We start from the raw sequence: 21425 nt of genomic DNA on the forward strand, positions 1-21425 counted from the left end.
ATCAGTTGTAAAGATTTTTTACCAGATGTATCAGGGGCTTCCACATTACTGATCAGCAAAGCGCGAAGCAACCGCAAAGTAGTAGGCGTCGCAATGATATTGCCAGTGGTGTGACTATGTACGCGGTTATCACGAACCAGCTGTCTACAACGGAAGGACAACATTGCAATTCCTGTCAACGTGGCAAAGGCAACGACACAAAACAGCGTCGTTGAGCCTTAGTGAAAACTAAGCATGTTCAAAGCTTTGATGAGAACCAAATATTCAATTTAGTTTAATATTTACGGGCAGCGTGAATTGGTATACGATATCAGTAATCGCGATAAAATGCTGACTTGAACCAACATAGGATTTAATTCGGCTGTATTACTATGTGTGCTTAGCAAACGCCTATTGGATTGTTTCGTAAGCAAAACCTTCGAGCTGTCCACTAGCGACCGATGGTAGAGCCTATATTGTTTAATTTTGTTTTTTGTTTGTTATAAAGTTCAGATGTCTAGTAGGAAATACTTTGTTGTGTTTTTGCTGGGCGTATTCTTTTGCTTTACGGCCGACACTTCAATCGTCGATTTATCATCAAGTTTCAACATTGACGATGGTGTTGGTAAGTGCTAATCCAAACTGCCCTACAAAAGTTTGATCGTAAATGGAAAGTCCTAGGTAATAGTTACCACTCGAAACTTCTGTGGTGGAATTGTTATCCTAGGGAGTTAATGTGACAACTGACAATACAGTGTAAACTTGATCATTGCGATTGTAGCCTATATTAATTAGTTTTGCTAAAGAAGGCCAGAAATCACCACAGTAGCCTTAAAAAATGTGTCAATGGTGTTGGTCAGTGAAAGTATGATTTTACCGCGAAAGTTGTCCGGGTAATTTTGCATCGTTTACTGCAAATAGGATAAAAATGTTTCGAAAGTGGAATGCTTCACCCTAAAAAGCTAACCACATCAATGCTGATTTCGTTATGTTGCGCAATACCAATTAGGAATGGCTAACTTTTTGCGGCATGCAGGCTCGTGTTGTAATATCCTTTGCAGCGTAAACAAAAAATGTTTCATTAAAGGAACAACATCGCTTGCTATATGCCATGCCGTGTCTATCGTGGTCGCCGTGCTTACACCAGTTATTGGACACAAAGTTGGCTGCAAACGCCTTCTCATGATTGGCGTAGTTGGCTATTTAGCGTACATCCTCGGTAACCTATACTCAGGTAATTCACATGTTTAGATTGTTTTTCAACCATTTCATCAGTTTGTTTGCAGGGTTTATAACTCTTGTTCCTGCCGGATTTTTCATGGGCCTTGGTGAAGCGTGGGTGTGGACTGCCTTGCCTATTATAATATCCTACTTTGCAAAAGAGCAACGAAATGAAAAAGAGAGTTTCGGTTGTCAACTGCGACGGTATACCGGATATTACGTGGCAGTCATTGAACTGAGCACGGTAAAACTCATTTTATAGTTTGTTTTGCCGAATAGTATAAACCAGTGGTTCTCAAACTTTTTTGACCGCGACCCAAATCTGAGTTTTATGAACATCTCACGACCCAAGCCTTAAACATCAAAAAATGTATTTTTTTCTGATATGCATGAAATAGAAAAAGACACAAACAACCAGGTACACAGTACCATGAAACAATGATTGATTTATTTAATGTGATTGATGACACTGTTTTTTTCCTTCATAATACCTTCAATGCACGGCTCTATTTTTCATTCGGGAGACCACTTGATATTTATATTCAGTGAAAGGTCTGTGATTCGACTTTTAACTGTGCTGTTCGATAACGAGACGGACCGCCATTTCGAGGCCGCGTCGTCGCTACGTAGGAGTCTGGCCATGTAAAAATGACTGCAGGCTGAACGAGGTCGATTCGTTCGACAACGCTGCATAACACAGCACACATTGCGGCTTTGCAGCACCATGATCATTGATAGAAGTGTATCCAAGATTTTAAAATTTTTCCTTGTAAGAATACTTACTCATCCTTAAACGCTAACTGTTACATCTGCACGTTCAGTTTCACATGATTAACTTGTCCTATTATTTCCCGTGCTATGTCGTCACAATCGCCATGTGCGTAACAGTAAAGTTGGATGGTTTTGTCTGTATGTAGTAATGATTGGTTTATTTTAGTGTACAACGAGGTCGAGTGAGGTGACTTTACTACTCTGCATTAGGAAAATTCGTTTGGGCAGAATTGAATCACGTAACGCGACCCATTTTTCGACCCTACGCGACCCATGTTTGGGTCGCGACCCATACTTTGAGAACCACTGGTATAAACAAATGATTAAGTACGAACAATATTTATACCTTCTAGTTTGCTGGAAGCGCCCTTAGTTTCGCTGTGCTACACATTGACCGATCGCTCTCAAGCCAGCACACTTCAAACATCACTTCAAAACCTCGCGACCTAACGGTTTGCGGGGCCAACGACTGCCAAATACCCAACATTACAAAGGCAAACGAGGACCAATATCATCCGGTGTACCCAATAACAAAATATCTGTTTATCGCAATAATTGCTACCATTAGCATTGTGGCAATCCTGATCTTCTACTTTTACATTCCCGACGATGTTGCTTGGGATTTGGCGGAGGGTGTAGAAAAAGATGAGACTAAAGCACAGTTAACTTCCACGGAGTCAAATCAACCGAGCTCGAATGAACTTACAAAACAAGATCGAGAAGACAAATGTGATGTCAAGACTACTGACAGTCAAGTAAGTTACCTTAATGTATTTTGTTTAATGTGACAAGTCTCCGAACTTGCGTGTTTAGGAAAATTCTTTTGGTGGTAGTTCGCATATTCTCGTATTAGTCATCATTTTGGGCTACATAATTCGTTCAACCTTCACTCTGTACTGCAGACTTCCATTTGCGCATTGATTATGCAGTCTGTTAAAGACTCGTATAGACTAGCTGTGAGCGGAAAACATCTCCTGATTGTTTTGCTGCCTATTTACAACGGAACATCGAACGGACTTCTTTTCGGTGAACTCACGCGAGCATTTGCATCCTGCATTCTAGGTGTCGATCATGTGAGTACGAAAACTACAAAAAAAAAAAAACAGTGGGAAGGAACTTATAGCACAAAGCCAAGTGTTTAGTGTTAACGTACACACGGATTTGTACGTTTACACTGTAACCCTCATAGTTACTTTGCCAGATTAATAAAAGTATTAATTGTTTTCCAAATCGCATCACTTTCATCAAATGCAAAACGCTTAGCAGTACCTCCTTCGATTGCTGCGTTTGACTCGTCGGCACCAATCTCCGCCGGTTCAGCAGCAACGCGTATAGAAAGTTAAAAAGTAAACAGTTCTGGAACGCTTGCATTTTTGCCTGCAAAATTAATAAAAAAGTATGAACTTAGGTTGAATGTAAAGTAGGAAACCAATGGAAATGAATGCAATGAATACATACTAGTTGTAAATGGTGAAAACCAGTGTTCTATTTAAGTTATTTTTGTAGGTTGGAGTTTGTATGATGGTTTACGCTGTGACTACATGCATTTCTTGCATGGCGTGTGGCAAGTTTTCCGCCAGATACGGAAGAAATATTCCTTTTCTGCTTGCCACTGCAGTGGAAGTCACTATCTACGTATTCTGCCTAAACTGGAACATTACTACAGACAACACCTGGCTTGTCTACGCACTTTTCGCTGCGTTCGGCGTTTCGCTAGCCGTATGGAACACACTTATAATTGGTTAGTGTTTATATATTGTGCCTATGAGCAGTTGTATGCTATATCTTCCAAAAAGTTTGTTTGGTCTCGTTAATGCCGGGGTAATTATTCTGTGGCATATCTTTCAGTTTACATTTGACGAGGTCAACGAAAACCGAATGTTTGACCTATGCTTGAAAGCTATTTATTAACACATGCGCTAATGCGCTAATGTTCCTCAGCTATGTATGGGGAATACTTCGAAAACGAAGAAAAGTTGGCCTACAACTTGTGGAACATTGTATGCAGCATAGGTCTTATGTGGCAGTTCGCTGTTAGCACCTTCTTCTGTGTGTACGTAAAAATCTACATCCAACTTGGATTGCTGGGTGCTGCAGTTATAACTTATTGTAAGTATTATGTTAACATCTAAATCTCAACCACATGTTTGTGCATTATTTTGTATTTTTCAGTGATTTCTCTAGTGATTTATTATCCCGAGCAATGTCGATTGATTCAAAATAAGAAAAACATCATAACTGTGACTCAAACCGTCGGAGAAAAACTTACTTCGAGAGAATCGGTCATCTGATGATCGATGCAGCACGCTTCAAACATTTTACCATTATCACTAGGCGAAATTTCATTACAAGAACTTAGTTTTTTTCGTACAACAGCATCCATTCTATTCATATTAAAACATGAAATGTGTCGATATTTAACGTACAAGTCAAAGGTGATCAAATTACATTAGTGAGTACACGCAACAGTGCTACCTTTTTTACCCTACGACACTGTTATATATTTCTAATATGCAAAATTTAATGTTATTTAACAGAGCATCAAAATGTGTACTTTACATCATTGCTGTAAGCGGGCCCGAACTTGGCTGAATTTCGAAAGTACAATACTGGGCCGGTAGAGCTACTAACACCATAACGAGAATCCGAACTTCGCTTTCACAAGGGGGCGTAAAGAGCTGAATTTTTATTTAGCGGCTATAAATGGGTTGGGTTGGGAAATAATTACATAAAATTTTTGCATTAGTAACTAATTTTTTGGGTTAGTTTTATTGAATTTTAAGTGCTAATACCTTACCCCAACCCTAATAGCCCTAACCGTGAGCATTTTTGGAGATATAACCAATCGACTTTTGGGTGTGTGATTCTCGTTATGGTGTTAGTAGCTCTACCTACTGGGCCGACCCGAAATAGAAATTATAAAAATAAATCTCCTATATGCAGGGTTGCCATACCGTCCTTATTTCTAAGATTTTTCCTTATTTTGAAATGCTATGTCTGAGAAACGTTCATTATCCTTATTTCTAAGAAATGTCCTTATTTTTGATTTGAGTCATTCTTTTGTCTTATTTTCAACAATTGCGAGTCAAATCCTTGCTACAAGTAAAAGTATACCTAGATGCACGAAGTATTTTTTATAAACAAGGAGTTGCTGCGTAACAGTTTTTTTCTGGCCAAAATATTACATATGATGTGTCATGGCGCTTTTTTTTAATTTAATTTTTCGGTTGTCCTCATTTTTGGTTTCGAGTCGATGGCAACCCTGCCTATAGGGCACATAGACGTATTCAACCTGAACCCCGAACTCAGTGCGACTTACAAACCTGGTTTCAAGAAATCGTTTCAAATTAAAATGGATCGATGATGTTTCCAGCACTGAATTTCAATCCCATAATTCTTTGTCATGAGTGTATATTGTGTCTTACGACCCATACAGTTAGGTACATAAGTTATAAGTAGTTTGACAAGACTTCATCAACGGAATTGTAATCAATATTTGTAATCTTCTCATGATCGGTCCCTCTATGGATCTTGGCAAAACGACAATTTAAAGACTAAAAGACACGGATGACTAATGTGAAATAAGGTGATAGTGTAACGACGTAAAAAATTATGGGGACACTACAATGTCGTCATTAAAACAGGCGCAGAAAACGCTTGATTAGATCAAGTTTTTATACATGTGATTTGAATTTTGAGGACCTTCGTCGAACTATTGATACGGCCTTGTCGAACACAAAGGGTAGGCTACGATCAAACCCAGGTTAGAACTGACATAACCTAACTAAGTTCAATGAAGTTTTGGAGACAATTATCTTTAATCTCTTCAATTCAGAAGCACTCAAAAACGATGTTTACAAGACCAACTGCAGTGTTTTAGCGAACTAAAAGGCTACAAAAGTTTAGCCTTTTTATTAGGGTTCTGTGTTTTTTTAAACGCCATTCTATAATGGTTTGCTGTTGTTGTTTGTTTTTTCTATGCACATGAAAGTAATTAGGTTATACCTGCCACTAGTTTTGATTTTAGGTTAGGTCAATTTTATTTCTATGAAAACGCGACATTTTAGGCAGCATCATACAACTCATGGAAAATAATTTTTTTGGCACTCGCAGTTTTTCAGGCTCTGCTGTATTGGTGCGACGCTGGAATACCGTTTCAATGCATAACCAAAATTTCGGTTGCTTAACCCAAAACTGTTTTGCATGTGCACTATTTTAATAATGATGACAATGGTTGTTGTCTAAAAGTCTGCGTAATAAAATTTCTACGTTTTATTTTACATCACTGGCATTTCGGTTTATAGTGAATCTACTCATCTTCTATGCCTTGGGTACCTCGTACCTAAAACTGTTTTTAGTAGTTGGGTGGTGTAAAAACGAATTAAGTAGTTGGGTGGTGTTAACAGGTCAAAGATTGTATGCTTTGTGTGTTGGATCATTACGGTTGGTATTTGATTAGTCGAGAAATATAACATCTTTAAAAGTTTGTTTCTATGTGTCTCTTTATATCCTTAACGTTTTCTGGATCAAATTGGGTTAAAATTTCAACAACTTTAGAATTCAAGTGGATTAGGATATTTTGTACCTTATACCACATGATTATTTAAGCGGAATATCGATCGCGGTATTTAACGTGACGATGGTAATCTTTTTTATTCTTTTTTACGTTTCATTCTATTTTATTCTTCAATGTACAACTTTTTGTTTCGCAAACTGACAACAAGCTATAACACATTACCACAAAACTGCGTGAAATATAAGAAAAACGCGATATGGCACATAAAGAAAACAGATAATCAACATGTGTGCAATACAATTGTAAGAAACCAAAAATGTGATGCAATAAAAGGAAATGTGGGCTTCATGCAAACGCTAGTAACCGCCGACTGAGCCAGTATCCAGTTTCTTCTTCCCTATTAGCCGCAATACACAATTTGCAATAAATCCACCCCATTTTTTCCCCATGATCCGTAACAATGTAAACCAGATTGTGCAACAACTTGTGTTTTCTATGGTTTTTAAGTGAACCCCAGTAAAGGTAACATGACCCCTTCCATATTTTTATGAACTGCGTTGGCATTCTAACAAAGATTTCTACTTTATTTCAGCTTAGTATGCATCTAACGGTGCAAAGGTGTGACAACAAAATTAACTAGCTTAACAAATTACTACAATGTAATATATAGCAATGTACGCAACAGCCGAGACTATACACCAAATCAAAACAGATAGTGAACATTTGTACAACCCAACTGTGATGAAACAAAAGGTTTTTTGCAACACAAAAGAGATGCGGGATGATTTATCACAAAAATCATGATTCCCTATATCACATGACTGCACAAACCTTCTTGGTTTGGATAATCAAATTTAAAGACGAATTTGGGCTGACATATAATGTCTTGCAGTATATTTACTTTTATTATTCCTTTTCATACAGTCACTCGAAATTTCACTCTTTGCGAAGACCAGCAGTTGTTGGTGTGGTGTTCTCTTCCACTTTGGTGTCTACCTTGTTCCTTCCACGTAAGGGATTTAAACGCAAACGAAAGTCACGAAAAGTCAAAGTTAAGCACAACACGTGAAAAATCACAACACATTGATAAGTGAGAAGCACAAATACAGTGGAAGCCCACTGGCGAAGTGGTTTTGAAAAAATATACGCAGAAATAAGGAACATAAAGTCGGAAAGGAAAACGGTAGTTGTGCTCACACTGCTTCGGACTATAGTTTTACGTACTTGTTCATCACTGATTCGCAACGTCAAGGGAGCAATGGAAAGTCCAAGGACGCTAACTTGACTCAGTGTGAAGATAAACATGGAAATGCTCGCGGGAACCAACCTCGATTGGCCAGTGAATTCGCATCCCCGGATGGTCACAGCTGTTCCTCTAACCGTTGTTACAACGAGGAAAGCCACTTGGCTGACTAGCACTGCAGTCAAAGTTACATATCTGATTGCAGCGATGGTACGTTTAACAAAGTTGCTGTTGTAATTGATGGATTTGTTCAGGGTTCCTTGCCGAAGCCAAAGCACTGTAAACACTGTTATTTTAACAGCCGCAAGAAGCATACTTCGCAAGATGATGGATGCCACACACCAATACCAATTAACCTGAAAAGATAAACTGTCCATTGCCAAGACAAAGGTGGCACAGAGAGACAAACAGGCTGCCGTTGATACAAGACGGTTGGTTAGTTTCAGAACATCCGTCCTTTCATTACCTCGTTGTTGATAAATCAAAGAACATGAACAAAGATATAGAGATGCGAGTAGCAGAGGTGAAATCATGATTCTCTCATAAAGACGAGAGCCAAACTCATCAGAAGTGGTGTTAACGTCTTGTGTGGTGAGGACATGTGTAGTAAAGGTGTCCTCCATTGTAAGACCGCTTTGAGCGTTTTAAAAGCAATAGCTGTTTTAATAGGCGATTATCTGCAATAAATAAACCGAGTTGATATGGTTAATGCTCAACTCATAATAACTTATATTCTGGCAACAAATTAGAACTTTTCTCGACAAGATAGTAAATTGGCCAGGGCAGACTTGTACAAACTTTCATAACCAGAAAAAGCCATTCAACGAAAACATCGTTATCTATGCACTAATGCGAATTCTGCGGTGTAATTATTTAATTCATCATGATTACTATAACTAGTCCTTTTGAAACAATGGGTCACTAACGTTTTCCTATACTTTAGCTGGTCGTCAAATCACAAAATATATCAGCGCGTTTGGGTCAAACATAGCTACTGCTCTCATAACGAAAACACCCTTTTTAGCATTCAAAATGATGAAATTCAAGTTGTGTCGCTAATGGTCGAATATGTTGTATATTGCATGACCATATCGCGTTTCGTTTTCACATCTGTTTAGCCTTTTAACAATCAATGGTTGACACTGAATCACAATCTTACATTCATTTTCAAATTTATAGTTTTTGATGTTTGTCAAAACATGACATCACACTTTTTATGAGGATTTCACTAAACTTAAAAAAACTACTCTTAACTTAAAATATCAATGTGTTACATTAGTACGTGTGTGAAGTATAATGAGTCTACACCATTGTTGACAATTCATTATCTTTTTCGACAATAGCATGGTGTATTTTTCAAGTTATATTGTCTAAAAATGTCATTATAGTAACAAAAGTCGCAATTAATGCAAAGGGTGTGTGGCTAATACGTCTTATAATTTACATCTCAGTCAAACATTAACAATAATTTATACATTTTACAAGTATCCTGAGTATCTTTTGTATTACGATACGTGTACATACGAATACGACGAAAAAAATGATGCAAAACAACAATGCGCAAATAACAATTGTGAAATAGTAAAGTGACAATAAAAAAGAATTTCGGCTTGTTTTTTACATTGAAAATTTAGCTGTTGTCCGAAAGTTTAATTGATACGGGTCAGGGCATTCTTACTCGTCAAAGCACTTTCTGACAAGCAATCTCCATGTATTTCTTTTACTGTAAACTGTACTGTAAATAGTACAGAATCATCATCGTTTTTTATGTTTTAGCTTTTTACAGTCTGAAACATCTTTCAGTGTGTGATTGTGAAACGCACAAATAATGTAAATCAGTGGTTCCCAACCTTTTTTGTTACATTCCTCCCTTTGCCCATTTTCGAACTATTAATTCCTCCCCATAAGATGAAAAACAAATATAACATACAAAATTATAGCAATTTGAAATATCAATTTATTTCACATTACTACTCAATGCGAAATTTGCTCTCGTTTGCGCTCTGAAAGTAGTTGTATACGCGGCGCAGTTCGTTTTTATTACTCGTGTCTCTTAAATACTGCTAGTTGACTAAAACTTAGGCTACAGCTAAAATCTACACAAGACAATGATATGCAACTAAGAATCTAGTTTCATTACACATACTGTTTACTAACCGTTAACTGTTCAGTTGTTAAGCTACTAAGCAACAGCCAGATTGTCAAAAACAAAAATGTTAAAACAATGGACCTCGTTACGACAATAATCGATTAATTGGCACCTGAAACGTAGCATGCGGCCGTATATACAAGTATACCTAAAATTAGGGATGTCCATTTCAGAATCCTTTACAAACAACCGGTTTCAAATGTGAACTGGATCCAAATTATAATGGATTTCCCTAATGTATATGCAAAAATATTCTGTAACATTTCCAATGTATTTTCCTCCCTAGGGAGGAATTCCTCCCCGGTTGGGAACCACTGATGTAAATAATGTCGGCAACAAAAACAGCTGCTGTGCTCACACTGATTCGTACAATTGTTTTGCGTACATGTTGAACATTGATTTTCAATGTCAAGGGGGCCAAATGTTACCCACCAACACCAATATCAATTAACCTGAAAAGGGAAAGTGCCCAAAGCAAGGACAATGTAGCCTGAGAGAGAGAACATAGATCCCGTTGATACAAGACGGTTGGTTAGTTTCAAAACATCCGTATTTTCATTACCACATTGTTGATGGACCAAAGAACATGAGGTAGAACAACAACAACAACAACAAGGCCCATTAGGTAAAATAAATACCATAAGCCCATGACATACTTAGTTTCAAAATGTATAAGCGCAGTGCGGACATACATAACAAATTCTATCATGACGCACACATTATCGCTTATGTTTGAAACAATGTTCGTGCAAACTCATTTACACCTTTCTATGGTGAATTTCGTGCTGTTCCTCTAATGATGAAATCTGTTGTATGTTGCATAACCATATCACGTTTCGTTTTCCCATCTGTTTCACTACGTTTTAATCGTTGGCTAACACAAAGCCTGGAACGATTTTTCTCCTTGATCTTTTTATATATTTTCGACATGACCGGATGAGTTTTACACAGGTCGGTTTTCAGTCTTAACTCGCTTGACCTTATTCGAATAACCAGACAGATTGAAAGCCTCTCATGACAATTGTGATATACAGCCCATTTAATACCACTTTCGACAGACAGGTTCATTTGAGTCCACAAACAACGGTATTATGTATACTTTTGCTGCTTTTGAACTGGATTAAAAACAAGAGTCCCTTAAAGTTTACATAGTAACACACTGTGTACAGCAAGAACATACATTTTCGGCATGATTCTTTCACAACTCCTTAAGGACCGCTTCATTTTTTAAGTATTGTCGAGATAACTAATTGGGTTCGCCAACCATTACGATTCAACAACAAGACCTCATGTATCACAAAACTATTGAAATACATAGGTCAGTGGGAACAAGGTTTGTAGGTTCGCATTGGAATGTTTCGAAGGCAATTTATTAAATGACGACGAAAAAATATTAATATTATTGTGGGCGAAAAATTTGCTTTTTTTTGTTTGTTTTTTAAATTGTAGGTTGTGATGGAACAAAGCATTGCCCAGTAGAAGCTATTTTATATATTTTACATAAATTTACACGTGTACCATCTGACATCAAGTACGATTATATATGGAACGCAAGCTCTTGTTGGCGGCCTCATCGAAATCGCTTCATGGACGCTAAACATATTGGTTAGGTTAGTTAGGCGTTAACGTATGAAGGTAGACGGCCTATAGGCCATAGCTATGAGCACCATTTCTTATCCGCAAGGTGCACAAATTGACACAATAGTGTCCCTTCTGTATTTTTGTTTTGTTTTGTGTTTTTTTTTGGAAGCGGTTTCAACAATACTATAAACTGCGGCGAAACACTTCATGAGTTTTTTAGATAGTCTTTTTATCCGCACACATGACAATTTTAGGAAACTAACCGCATGGTGAAGTACAGGTTAGAAAATATTTGTTAATTAGAGCTTACAGTGCTTGTCATTAATAGGTAAAATTATTTTAAGGCTTGTGTGCCGCATCAATTTTTTTAGATTTGTATCAAACGCCCTTGCAGAATAAATTTTCATTAGGGGCGATTCCTGTATTTTGAAAAGTATGAATAAGTCAACGTCTTTGAAAGCTTGTTCTTTTCATCTTGCCCCCGGATTCGCAATAAAGTGTAGTTATCGATTTTTATGTTAATGTTGGCTGATGAGTCTCAAAGTTACAACCGCGTCACTGCAAATTAAAAAGGGATACCACCGTCCCAAGCTCCTGAGCTTGTCAGGACAGAGTCCTGGAAACTCCACACAGGTGTCTTGCACTTCGGTTCGTTTGTTTATTACTTCTTGACAAAAGGAAACCGACACGCTGATATAAGCGAGCAGAGTCAAACAGAACGACCAGTAAGAAGAGAGAGAAGAGATTGAAATGAACCAGTGCAGTTTTATATATACCCCGGATAAAGGCGTTAAATCATGCACATGTGCTCTTGCGATTGGCTCTTGCACAATTCCCACACAAAACAGCGTCCAATCACAGCACGAGACAAAACATACGGCAAAAGCTCGCAAACACCAGATCACCAAGTCAAATCTGCATCCTAATTAACTGCCACAGGAAATATTACAAAGTCCGAACATGATCTGTCAATACAGTTGGATTTGGTACTACACGTTATAACTTCCTTGCAAGCTTTGAGCTAGCGAGTCAAATTTTGGTAAACAATTATTGCAAAGTTTGCACAAATTATGTCGCAATCGCTACAAAAGTAAAATCGTTTGCAGACAATATTTGCAGTGGATCACGAATTAAAATGCAATAGTTTTGCGCTATGAGCCTCACTAAGAGACTCTCCATAAACTGTGAATTCCGCTCGAGTGCGAAATTGCCGCAGCCAGATGCAGCCCACGGTATTGGAATGGATGCTAGGTTGTCAGAGAAGCGGGTCATTTCTTCTCTCGGCAATATTGTGCTGGTAAAGTTTGCATCGATCGTGGCGTTGTAGTAAATAAAATCCGAAAAAGATTGACGTCGACGTTGACGCAGGTTTGCCTGTGTAATAGAGTGTAATAAATATTGTGTCGTTGTGGTAAGTGATCCCCGGGCGGCACCGCACTTGCGTGTGGGGGCGAAGCGTTACGAAATCGCGATTCAACATGGGATGAGAACCGTCAAAACCACAGATTGTGCCCTTTCGATGGATAGCAATGGCCGTGCTATTTTGTTTTAGTCGTACCAGGCTCCATTGCTTGTTGACATTCGCAGGAAACAAAATCGTGTGAAAACATGAGATTGGAACACAAAGTTGTCGGGTGGCAATCAGCCACTGTACAGTAGTGTCACATGTTGTGACAAAATAGGAATTTAGCAAATATCTGGTAGAAGACTGTCCGCAGTAATTTTTAATGGGTAATTCAGTACTTGTTTAAAGCAGACAATGGTCAGCCACACAGAAAAAAAAAATCAGTATATAATAAGTTGTTTTATTTTTTTTTGGCCTTGTGATCGCGATGATTAGCTCGCGTACCATGGCTATCAGTTCATCTAATTTGTCATCAGTTTTATTGGTAGGTTGTGGTTTAACAGAGTAAGGGCGGTGAAATCTGTCTGCAAATGCTTCTAGGTCGACACCTTGCTTGTAGGATAGGGCTTGGTAGCGAGCGGTCAAGGGCGTAATGATTGGTCAGGATGAACTTGGCGCATATTGGGCGGGAGGGGTGTATATTCTAAGGCGTACGGGAAGCTAGTTATTTAGCCTTCTGTACGCGGGTGTGGTTTCTTTGTGGAAAAGGCTATACAACATGGCGGTATTGGCATGTTGTCGCTACAGAATCAAGGACTGTTGTATCGTGTTGATGTTTCTGTTAAGACATGTCGTTATTTTTTACATACTTTCACGACTCATACTGTTTTGTTTTGAGCGGAAAACCTCTGCTCATTGTTCTGCTATCTTTGTACAATGGAACGTCATACGCATTTCTTTTTGGTGGACTGTTTTGTATTTTCAAGCGTCTTTGTTCCTATCCTGGTAAACGAGGATGGACAATCCAACGACCCGCGAGCAATTTTTTAGCTTCCCGAATGCAATTAATGCGTCCAATCCCATTTACGTACCAATGGATTTTCAAAATAAACATGGTGCATGGCGCCGCCACCTTGGGTTTCTAAAGCACGGTGGCGACCACCGTGGATATTTCGGTTTGTTTGTAGCGGTATCGTACGAAACTTCGTAAAATCTATACAACGTGGTGACATGGGGAACAGGGAGGAGCAAATAAACGGTTCCTTTTTTATGATCCAATATTGTGCTTTCTGGACGTTTCAAAATGAAAATCCTTTGTTTTAGATATATTCAAACTATCTTTGATGTTTTGTTCTAACCCCCTTTGTTGTTTTGTTCTATTGTGTCTTATTTTTTGCATTGTTTCTTCGTTCGCTGTGGTCGGTAAGGTTGTTTTATCACTGCAGGAAATAGTCACGAAGAGTTTACGTCGTGGTACCTAGTCATTTTTACGCAAGCTTTAAAACTACAGCAATATCTCTTTAACAAGTCTTAATAGGACCTCGTGCTGGTAAAAAGGACGCGGTTGGTTGCGTTAAGCATGTGATTGTAGAGCGTGCTTCGTCGGAATATGGTATAGTCGCATTTTGTTATAGTTGTTATGGTATAGCATGGCTTGCTTAGTAAGTCAGTAAATAACCCCCTATTTTTTTTTCAATCTTTTTACAAAGGATTAAATAAAAGTATTTGTTTTTTTAAATCCCTAAACAAAAGATTAAATAAAAGTATTTTTTTTTCAATCTCTTTACAAAAGATTAAATAAAAGTATTATTTTTTTTCAATCTCTTTACAAAAGATTAAATAAAAGTATTTAACGGAGCGACCGCCAGTCACACTTTTTAGCTTACCAGGGAACAGAAAAGGACGTGTCACCTGTTTTATCCGTTTGTCGTTCAAATGCCCGGTGGAAAATACTTCGTACTGTTTTTGTTAGGCGTCTTCTTTTGCTTTGCTGCAGACACTGCAATCACTGATGTATCGTCAAGTTTCAATATTGATGAAGGTGTCGGTAAGTGAAAAATATTGTGATTTTTGTACATTTTTATCTTCAATTTACCTTTGTTACTCATTTACTTTGGCTAGAAACTTGTTTGAAATAAGTTTTGAGAAATCGCAAATTTTGAGGACAGGTTGCAATTTTCCTTGTAAAAATATCAAACCAGGAATTTTTTGGAGATTATATTTACATATATACAAGTAATGTAAAATAGGCTACCATGAAAAATAGCGGAACGTTACAACACAATCAGCTTTCCAATATACCTAGCTAAGTTTTTGTGAATTTTGGCTTAACAAAATCTTTATTTATATTTTAAATTAAATTGTGAAAATTTTAGGACATGAGGGCGAGGTAGAAAAAATGCATTTGACGTTGTTGGCTCTGAGACAAAGCAAGGTTGTGCAAAAAAGGGAAAAACAGGATTTTAACCATGCATGTAGAAAGCTGTAAAGCTTTGTTTTATTTTGCAACATTGATCAACATGTTATGAGACATTTATAACCTGTTTGGTAATATCATCTAGCAACAACGACTTTGACAGTGTATTGTATATTGCCCCACCTTGTAATAACCTTGCCGCAATCCCATATATAAGCAAATAAGCAACATTTAATGCCATTTGATGTGTCGCGTGTCTGCGGGGCTTGTTGTGTCGCTTTTTTGCAAAACATGCTTTTCCAAATCCAATGGTTTGTTTCGCTTACAAGGTACGACATCGCTTGCAGTATGTTATGGGATGGCTGTCGTAGTTTCTCTGGTTACTCCAATTCTTGGAAACCAAGTAGGCTGCAAACGACTTCTCATGATTGGTGCCTTTGGATTTTTAATATACATTCTCGCTAACTTGTACTCACGTAAGTGAATTGTGCATAACGTTTAAATACGTTTGTTTATTGCAGAAATTTGTTTGCAGGATTTGCAACTCTTGTTCCGGCTGGGCTTTTCTTGGGCCTTGGCGAAGCGTGGGTGTGGACAGCCCTGCCTATTGTCACAGCGTACTTCGCCAAGCAGCAGCAGAACCAAAAAGAGAGTTTTGATTTTCATCTGCGAAGATTCACCGCCTTCTACCTAACCGCCATTGAAATCAGCACGGTAAATATGAACATTTTATTATTTAGCAAACTTAAAAATATACAGGAAGAAAATGACTGAAATGTGTGTAAGTGTATCCGTACACTGTCCAACAGGGGTCGGCAACCTTTTTTGCACTGCGGACCGTTTTTGAAACTAAAATTTGATAACGGACCGGTCTTCAAAAAACTACAAATATTTAGCAATAAAAAACGCAAAAATTAGTTTATCATCCCCGGGATACATAAGCAAAGTGTTTTGTAGCATTTTACCTGAAAAATTATACAGCCCGGTAACAAACTCCACGCGGACCGGTACAGGGCCGCGGACAGGCGGTTGCCGATCACTGCTGTACAGCATCTTGATGTACAAGTCATACTAGTGCTCCCGAGTCTAGTTTCTTATTTGACTTGTCCAACTAATACACCATGCCTTATATTTACACCTGCTTATCTAGTTTGCAGGAAGCGCCTTGAGTTTTGCTGTGCTGCACATTGACCGATCGCTCTCAAACCAATCTTCATCAAACAATGCATCGGAATCTCGCGACCTAACGGTTTGCGGGGCTAACGACTGTCAATTAGCCAACATTACGAGGGCAAACAATCAGCGATACCACCCAGTGCACCCACTAGCGAAGCATATTTTTGTCGCAATAGTTGCTGGAATGAACGTTATCGCTTTATTTATTTTCTACTTTTATGTTCCGGATGATATTGACTGGGATTTGGAGGAAAACGAAGAAAATTATAACAATACAACACAGGTTTCTTCGGCGGAGACAAAACAATCTAGTTCGGATATTCCCGCAAAATCGCTTGTAAACAGCAAAGCGGTAGCAGAAAGACAAGAAAGAGAATGTGGCAATAACCAAGTTAGTTTCTTTTACATAGACCAACACACTTCGCTTTATAAACACATTTTATACCCAGTACTGACACCATTGGCTACTCATGGAAAGAAACTGCAGAATTGCAGCAACCTTGATTTTTAATTTAGATGACCGAATTATTTGCAATTGTAAAGTGTACGATTTATATTTTAAGTCAGTCCAATCACTAATTACAGGGCATCTGCATGCGATTTCGACCGTGCCGAAAGATGTAGCACCATCGCTTCAAAAGTATTAAAAAAGGGATCATTGTCCTTCCGAAAAAAAAACGAAAAGAAAAAATCATATTGTTTTAGGAATGTACTGAGTTTGTAAATAAACTATCGTCTGTCTCAACATACTTTTTTTATTTGCATAATATCAAAACCAACATAAAAAGGCCTTCAAGGCTTTTATTTTCTTAGGTCAAGGGCGCTTAGTTTTCTTCACTTTTTATCACTGAAATACCTTTACAGACTTCCATATGTTCATTGTTGGTACAATCCGTTGTGGATTCGTTTAAACTTGCTGTGAGTGGAAAACATCTCCTCGTTGTTCTGCTACCCTTGTACAATGGAACATCAAACGGATTTCTTTTTGGTGAACTCACGCGCGCTTTTGCGTCCTGCATTCTAGGTGTTGATTATGTGAGTACAAAAAAACGAGAGACCAAAAATGTTTTAAAAAAACTATGCAAAGTGAATATTTTTTAACAATCTGATCTTTCCAAGGGCTTGTGGTTTGCGTGTAAAAGTTTGAATTAATTGAAAAACAACTTTCCTAAAGAATTATTAATAGGTAATGATCGTTTTTTCACCAAGTCACAATAACTTATATTGTATATTTATCCCGATGTGCAAGACTTAAATATCCTTAAAAATGGTAAAAGCACAAAATTCCGTGGTGAATGCTTTCATGTTTTGTCTCTGTTCAGGTTGGCTTATGCATGATGATTTACGCTGTGACTGCTGGCGTTGCTTGTGTGTTGTGCGGCAAATTTGCAGCCAGATACGGAAGAAACTTACCATTTTTACTCGCTACTGCTATAGAAGCCGTTACCTACGTGTTTTGCCTTAACTGGGACATCACCACAGACAATGTTTGGCTTGTATACATAGTTTTTGCTACTTTTGGCGTTGCATTTGCCGTTTGGAACACGCTTATTGTTGGTTAGTATGTTAGTATGATACTTTGTGTATACATTAGCAAGCCGAGGATAACGACGGGGTTGATCCCTGCAACAGGGTCGTTCGATACCCGTTTCGCAACCCGATACTTTTTGCACAAAAATATTGCGATATAATTCAATACGCCATTTTTTATTGCTACTTTTGACAAAAATACATTTGAAAATTTTCTGTAGTACCAGATTCCATTTATACTTAGTTACGTTGTGATCGTAAAAAAATGTTCCTGATAGTCCGCATGTGTGGCCTGCTGAAGTATAACGAATTATTTGTACGAGATGCTCACAAGCATTGCACTCACTCCAATATCTATCCCAAGTAACTGAAAAACTAAAGGTGTACGGAGCATGTTTAACCGACGGCAAAATTGTTGTATTGTATTATCACGATTACATTTTGCAGCACTGTATGGGGAATACTTTGAAGACGAAGATAAGCTAGCCTACAATTTGTGGAATGTCTTAACTAGTATCGGTCTTATGTGGCAGTTCGCTGTTAGCACCTTCTTCTGTGTGTACGTTAAAATCTACATCCAACTCGGATTGCTGGGTGCTGCGATGATAACTTACTGTAGGTATTCATTTGGTTAAGATGCACATTTCAAAACGCATTTTTATGCCCTATTTTATATTTGCAGTAATTTCTCTAGTGATTTTTTATCCTGAACAATGTCGGTTGATTCAAACCGAGAAGAAAAAGAATAAATGTGGCGAATTCTCGGAGAAAAACATGCTCCTGGCGAATAGGTCATCTGGCGAATGATGCATCATATCTTTCATGTTACACTTACCATCATCGCTATTTTCTATATCTGCGTTCATTTTATTATGATTCATGACCGTTGTTTATAACCACCTCCGAATTTGAACCTATGTTAAAACCCATTTTCAGTTTTATAACAAAAACTTGACAATCGGTATCACAGGATATCTTTATGTTTGAACGTTAGAAACCAATTTAATTTTTGTTTATCATTTTATCAGTACATTAGGTTGATGAATAAGGTTGCTGTTCATTTATTGCTGTTATAAAGGCCATGTCAATACAAACAGTTTTTTTGTGAAAGCATGGCAGCTTTTTGCAAATAGGATTTGAGGATTCTTTTTTGGAAAGCGATTTGTAACTCATGTTGAAGACTTAATAACTTATTTTATATCCGTGGTGCCACTGCACTAACTCGAAGGGGACTCTTTTGTATGACTTGGCGCAAAATTACGCTTTAGTTTGATTTGTACTTTTTCAGTTCGTTTCACTTGTTTTAATGTCGGACTATCTCCTTTCTGTGTATTAAAGAAAGTTTTTCGTAAAATATCTGGAAAGCAGCTTGGGCAAAATAAAACCAACCAGACTTTTGTAGGTTCGTCTGTGCTGCTGCATACTGTGCCACGATTCAAAGTCCGTTCCTGCTTGTTTTGGTTCGCAATGAACTGCAGTATTTAACATTTAATCAAAATCTACAGAGAGCTAATGAAAAACCATGGGTGTATTTTAGTAACTATTTCCTAAATTCATTTTTTGCCAATTTAATTGACTATCATGCATGCTTTGTGTGGGAATTGTGCAAGAGCCAATCGCAGGAGCACATGTTTACGATTTAACGCCTTTATCCGGGGTATATACTGTACTGGTTCAGTTTAGTCTTGTTGAATGTGAGTTACTTTGTCGTGACTAACTAACATTTTGCTTGCTGTCCAAAACGGAAAGTAAAAATGTTAGATACTAATGAATCACGTCTATTTTGTACTGAGTGCAACATCACAACTTTCATTCAAACATACAAATTTATTTTAGCTTCAACACAATGTGGTTTTAACGCCAATACAAAATAACATTAAATTTGCGTTAACGAAATTTCGTGCCTACCACAGTAAGTTTTAGTGCAGGGTCACCAAACTCTTTTTCACGGCGGGCCAGATAAGTTAAACCACGACGCGTAGTTTGCATGCCCCTATAACGCTTTTGATGACCCTAGATCTCGTCGGTCAAATCTTAAATTTGTCTCTATTTGCCTTTTCCTCGCTACCTTCACACATTTTTTTGGGGTAGCATAAAAACCGTGGTATTCCTGAAAAATACACGTTGCTTACTCAGATAAATCTGACCTATTGCTTTCCTTTTCTTTACGACAACATGCATTGTAAAAAAGCCACACAACAAAACCACGCAGACACGGGACACTTCGAAAGCTAGATGAGGCTTAACACATGTATATTTGGGATTGCGACAAGATCGTCACAAGGTGGGGCAAAATATTTAACACATTAAAAAATAATGCATTACATTGTCGAAGGGCAGGAACTTGGCCGAAAGGCCTGGCGCGCCTGACCCAAATACAGACATAAAAAAACCTGATCGGGATTCGTCCCGGGAGGTTCCTGGGTTCAAACCCCGTAAAAAAATTACATTGTCGAAAAGCGGTTAAGAACTTTATGGAGAATATTCAGGATTTGATCAATACTAAAAATAAAAACCCGTTAATCTTTATTCCTTAAGGTTCATTGTTCGACTGTTCACTTGTGTTTTTGTAGCTTGTTTTGTTATTTTTCTGTCAGAATAAACCGCATTTTTTACTACGTAGCGCATATTATTACCTTATGTGTGAATTTAAATGTACATATGCCTCGTGTGATTGAACTCCCAATTACAGTTGATACCACCAGTAAACTTATACTGTACAAGTGGTTCGTAACTTACCGGTCGCTCTGTGTTTTGCTCTCCCCCTTTTTCTCATTGGGTTTTGCGTGACGGGCGAATATCATCATGTATTAGATAAGGTTCAGGATTGATTAAAAACAGGCTAGATTTGGTCGCGACTCCAAACTAGGCAGCATATCTGCCAAAGTTTCACCAATTTTCGGGCTTAGTTTTAAAAAAATATTCTGGACGGGTTTTGGGCTCGTACATTTGGGTTTGAGTCGGTATGGGCTGCATTTTCAGGTCATTAACGTGATTCTTTTTATGCGTGACCTTGGTGTTTTTAGGCGTATTTCTATTCGTGTGTAATAGTTGTAACGTTCTGTGTTTTTATAGATTAGATCGCAATGGTTGGATTTGCAAAACCGACCGAACCGAATATGTCAAGTTTAAATCAAAATATCTTCATGCTTCCTCGTTCAGATCAGCCAAAGTTGGCAATGTTCTTGCTGTAGTCCGTTTGTGTTTAACAGACCGACCCGTTTGCTATTGTGAAACCACCATTCCCCACTTTGTCTTTTCTGCGTTAAACCGAAGTCCTCAAAACGATTAAGCTGCCACTTGTAAGTCTCACAATTTTATGAACTGGTATTTGCACATATTGCCTACAGTCATTATTGTATCCACACAAACAAAACATTTAATTAAGAGCAAGAAGGATACGTCGAGTGCATAGCACGTTTATTTGGGGTTTAGGGCGTTTAATCCGATAATATTTTTTTTGTTTTAGGGGTGACATGTCAAAAGGTTAAATTGTAC

General features: G+C 37.9%; 2 protein-coding genes across 3 annotated transcripts; both read left to right on the forward strand.

Annotated features, from left to right (window-relative positions):
* Nucleotides 1-492: 492 nt before the first annotated feature.
* Nucleotides 493-5090, forward strand: LOC145230595 (protein unc-93 homolog A-like). Its single transcript, XM_080096058.1, has 8 exons — nucleotides 493-604; nucleotides 1067-1213; nucleotides 1266-1444; nucleotides 2325-2726; nucleotides 2874-3044; nucleotides 3478-3712; nucleotides 3913-4080; nucleotides 4144-5090. Exons 1-8 carry the CDS (start codon nucleotides 493-495, stop codon nucleotides 4260-4262), a joined length of 1533 nt encoding a protein of 510 aa, XP_079952184.1. The 3' UTR covers nucleotides 4263-5090.
* A 9178-nt stretch (nucleotides 5091-14268) lies between these two features.
* On the forward strand, nucleotides 14269-19328 carry LOC145230044 (protein unc-93 homolog A-like). 2 transcript variants are annotated; one of them, XM_080095406.1, is made up of 8 exons: nucleotides 14269-14852; nucleotides 15551-15697; nucleotides 15757-15935; nucleotides 16372-16788; nucleotides 17262-17432; nucleotides 17720-17954; nucleotides 18375-18546; nucleotides 18610-18697. In XM_080095406.1, exons 1-8 carry the CDS (start codon nucleotides 14741-14743, stop codon nucleotides 18635-18637), a joined length of 1461 nt encoding a protein of 486 aa, XP_079951532.1. In that variant the 5' UTR covers nucleotides 14269-14740; the 3' UTR covers nucleotides 18638-18697. The 2 variants fall into 2 exon arrangements, with proteins under 2 accessions (XP_079951532.1, XP_079951531.1); XM_080095405.1 differs by having other exon boundaries at nucleotides 14271-14852; nucleotides 18375-18542; nucleotides 18610-19328.
* Nucleotides 19329-21425: the final 2097 nt, after the last annotated feature.

Source organism: Phallusia mammillata, chromosome 5 (genome assembly GCF_965637545.1).
Source record: "Phallusia mammillata chromosome 5, kaPhaMamm4.hap1.1, whole genome shotgun sequence".
NCBI classification, from domain to species: Eukaryota; Metazoa; Chordata; class Ascidiacea; order Phlebobranchia; family Ascidiidae; genus Phallusia; species Phallusia mammillata.

Bases quoted from the DNA above. Each gene is read 5' to 3' on its own strand.
- LOC145230044 (XM_080095405.1), top strand. From the start codon at position 14,741: ATGCCCGGTGGAAAATACTTCGTACTGTTTTTGTTAGGCGTCTTCTTT. The intron at 15,698-15,756 runs GTAAGTGAATTG...ATTTGTTTGCAG, and splicing joins TCTCGCTAACTTGTACTCAC to GATTTGCAACTCTTGTTCCG. The intron at 15,936-16,371 runs GTAAATATGAAC...CTGCTTATCTAG, and splicing joins CCGCCATTGAAATCAGCACG to TTTGCAGGAAGCGCCTTGAG.
- LOC145230595 (XM_080096058.1), top strand. From the start codon at position 493: ATGTCTAGTAGGAAATACTTTGTTGTGTTTTTGCTGGGCGTATTCTTT. The intron at 1,445-2,324 runs GTAAAACTCATT...TATACCTTCTAG, and splicing joins CAGTCATTGAACTGAGCACG to TTTGCTGGAAGCGCCCTTAG. The intron at 4,081-4,143 runs GTAAGTATTATG...TGTATTTTTCAG, and splicing joins TGCTGCAGTTATAACTTATT to TGATTTCTCTAGTGATTTAT.